The sequence below is a fragment of the Plectropomus leopardus genome, unplaced genomic scaffold (assembly GCF_008729295.1).
Source record: "Plectropomus leopardus isolate mb unplaced genomic scaffold, YSFRI_Pleo_2.0 unplaced_scaffold16419, whole genome shotgun sequence".
Taxonomy (NCBI): domain Eukaryota; kingdom Metazoa; phylum Chordata; class Actinopteri; order Perciformes; family Serranidae; genus Plectropomus; species Plectropomus leopardus.
This window is the reverse complement of record NW_024617632.1, coordinates 1-1,768: the sequence shown is the minus strand read 5'-3', so window position 1 is coordinate 1,768 and position 1,768 is coordinate 1. Positions and strand designations below refer to the sequence as shown.

The 1,768-nt window shown below is 46.3% G+C and overlaps 1 protein-coding gene across 1 annotated transcript; it reads left to right on the top strand.

Annotated features, from left to right (window-relative positions):
• Positions 1 to 425: 425 nt before the first annotated feature.
• On the top strand, positions 426 to 1,577 carry LOC121964622 (collagen alpha-1(X) chain-like; the record flags this gene model as incomplete). Its single annotated transcript, XM_042514826.1, has 5 exons — positions 426 to 576; positions 653 to 766; positions 926 to 1,093; positions 1,265 to 1,354; positions 1,443 to 1,577. Coding segments are annotated over 5 exons (658 nt in total), but the record flags the coding sequence as incomplete, so codon positions are not given.
• Positions 1,578 to 1,768: the final 191 nt, after the last annotated feature.

The following is a 1,768-nucleotide window of genomic DNA, read 5'->3' as shown; positions in this document are numbered from 1 at the left end:
TTATACACTTTATTTAAATGCACCTTTAAAAACACAGTTAGTTAAAGTTGTTTGTAATTAAATGAATGTATTTAATGACCAATAAAAACAGAATACACATAAAACAATGAAGCAAATAAAATCACTGAAAGGCAATTTTAAAGAAAGAATGAAGCTGATAAACACATTTACTGTAATTTACCGTCATGTTCACACTGTAGTTAGCCTTTTAACGTCACCAACACTTTTTAACTGATTTGATTGTATTCCTTATATTCAAATAGTTCTTTATCTTTTGTCTGTGTGATGAAACAAGAAATAAAAAATAAATACACCTCAAAGACGTGATGTGAGATTTCGGTTCGGCTCGAGCTGAAACAAAGCTGTTGACACTGATGAACGTGGTGCAACAAAAAAACTGTCACATTTCCTGTGTGTGGTCACAGGGGGACAACGGTATCGGTTTCCCAGGTCAGCAGGGTCAGTCAGGCCCCCAGGGGGAAGATGGCTCTGTGGGGCTCCAAGGAAACCCCGGACCCCCGGGGCGAGATGGAGCTCCAGGACCTCCAGGACAAGATGGACCTCCTGGACCCAAAGGTAGCTCATTAAAAATCTGATGATTTGAGGCTGAAAACAGCCAAAGGGAACTTTAGTGACCTGAAGTGTCCCTCAGGTCGTCGAGGTCTGGACGGCGTCCCTGGTCCGGTTGGATTTGTTGGGCTGTGTTTACCAGGAGCTCCTGGACCTGAAGGAGAGCAGGGACAGATGGGTGTCATCGGATTCACAGGTAACATCTCTTTTGAGGATATTTCTCAGATTTCAGAACATTTCTTAGATTTAACAACATTTCTATTGTTTCAGGAAGTTTATAGGATTTTGGGAAATTTCTGAGATTGGGACAAGGATTTAAATCTTCCCAGTCCAACAGGTATCTTTTGTCTTGTAGGGACCCGAGGCCCAAAGGGTGTGCGAGGTGACCCTGGGCGGTCAGGCGTGGGAGTCCTTGGACCACAGGGGCCTTACGGGGCCCCTGGGTTTGATGGACCTCCTGGGCCAGTAGGAGAAGTTGGTCCAAAGGGCCTGAGAGGAGCCAATGGGAAGCCAGGAAGCACAGGTAAGGAGGCGTGTCCACCCGCTCTTCTGTCGAAACCTTCTGATAAACATTTTGGCTCAAACTGAAATATCTTAACAGCCGTTGGACGAATTGTGATAAAATGAGGTTCAGCCTTTCGCATTCCCCTCAGCACGAACTTTAAAAACTTTATTGATCATATGTGTGTGTTAGGTCTCAGAGGGGACGTGGGTCCTCCAGGAGCACTTGGGAGGCCAGGGGATGATGGGAAGCCTGGAGAGACTGGACAGCCAGGACAGAAAGGTTTCATTATTCGACCAGTCAATCAATCGATTAATCAAACAGTTCGTTTTGTCCGACTGTAACTGTCCGTGACTTGTCTGTCTGTCAGGTCAAATGGGTGCAGACGGGATCAGGGGTTCTCAGGGGCCTCCGGGGCCTCAGGGGGACAGAGGAGACACTGGACCAAAAGGATTCCAGACGCCTGTGGAGATGTATGGAGATCCTGGAGAACCTGGAGAAGCCGGTACTCTTTTCATTTCCGTTTCAGAAGTCCTGAGAGGAACCGTGTCGGTGTCATTGTTCAGTTTTCAGTCAGTGTGACTCTTTAATCCTCAGCAGAAGATGTCCGCGGTGTCCTTCACAGCTCTACTCTGGGTCCCATTTTATTGCCAGTTTTGTTATTTTGACTTTGTCCTTCACGTATAAAGCTACAGC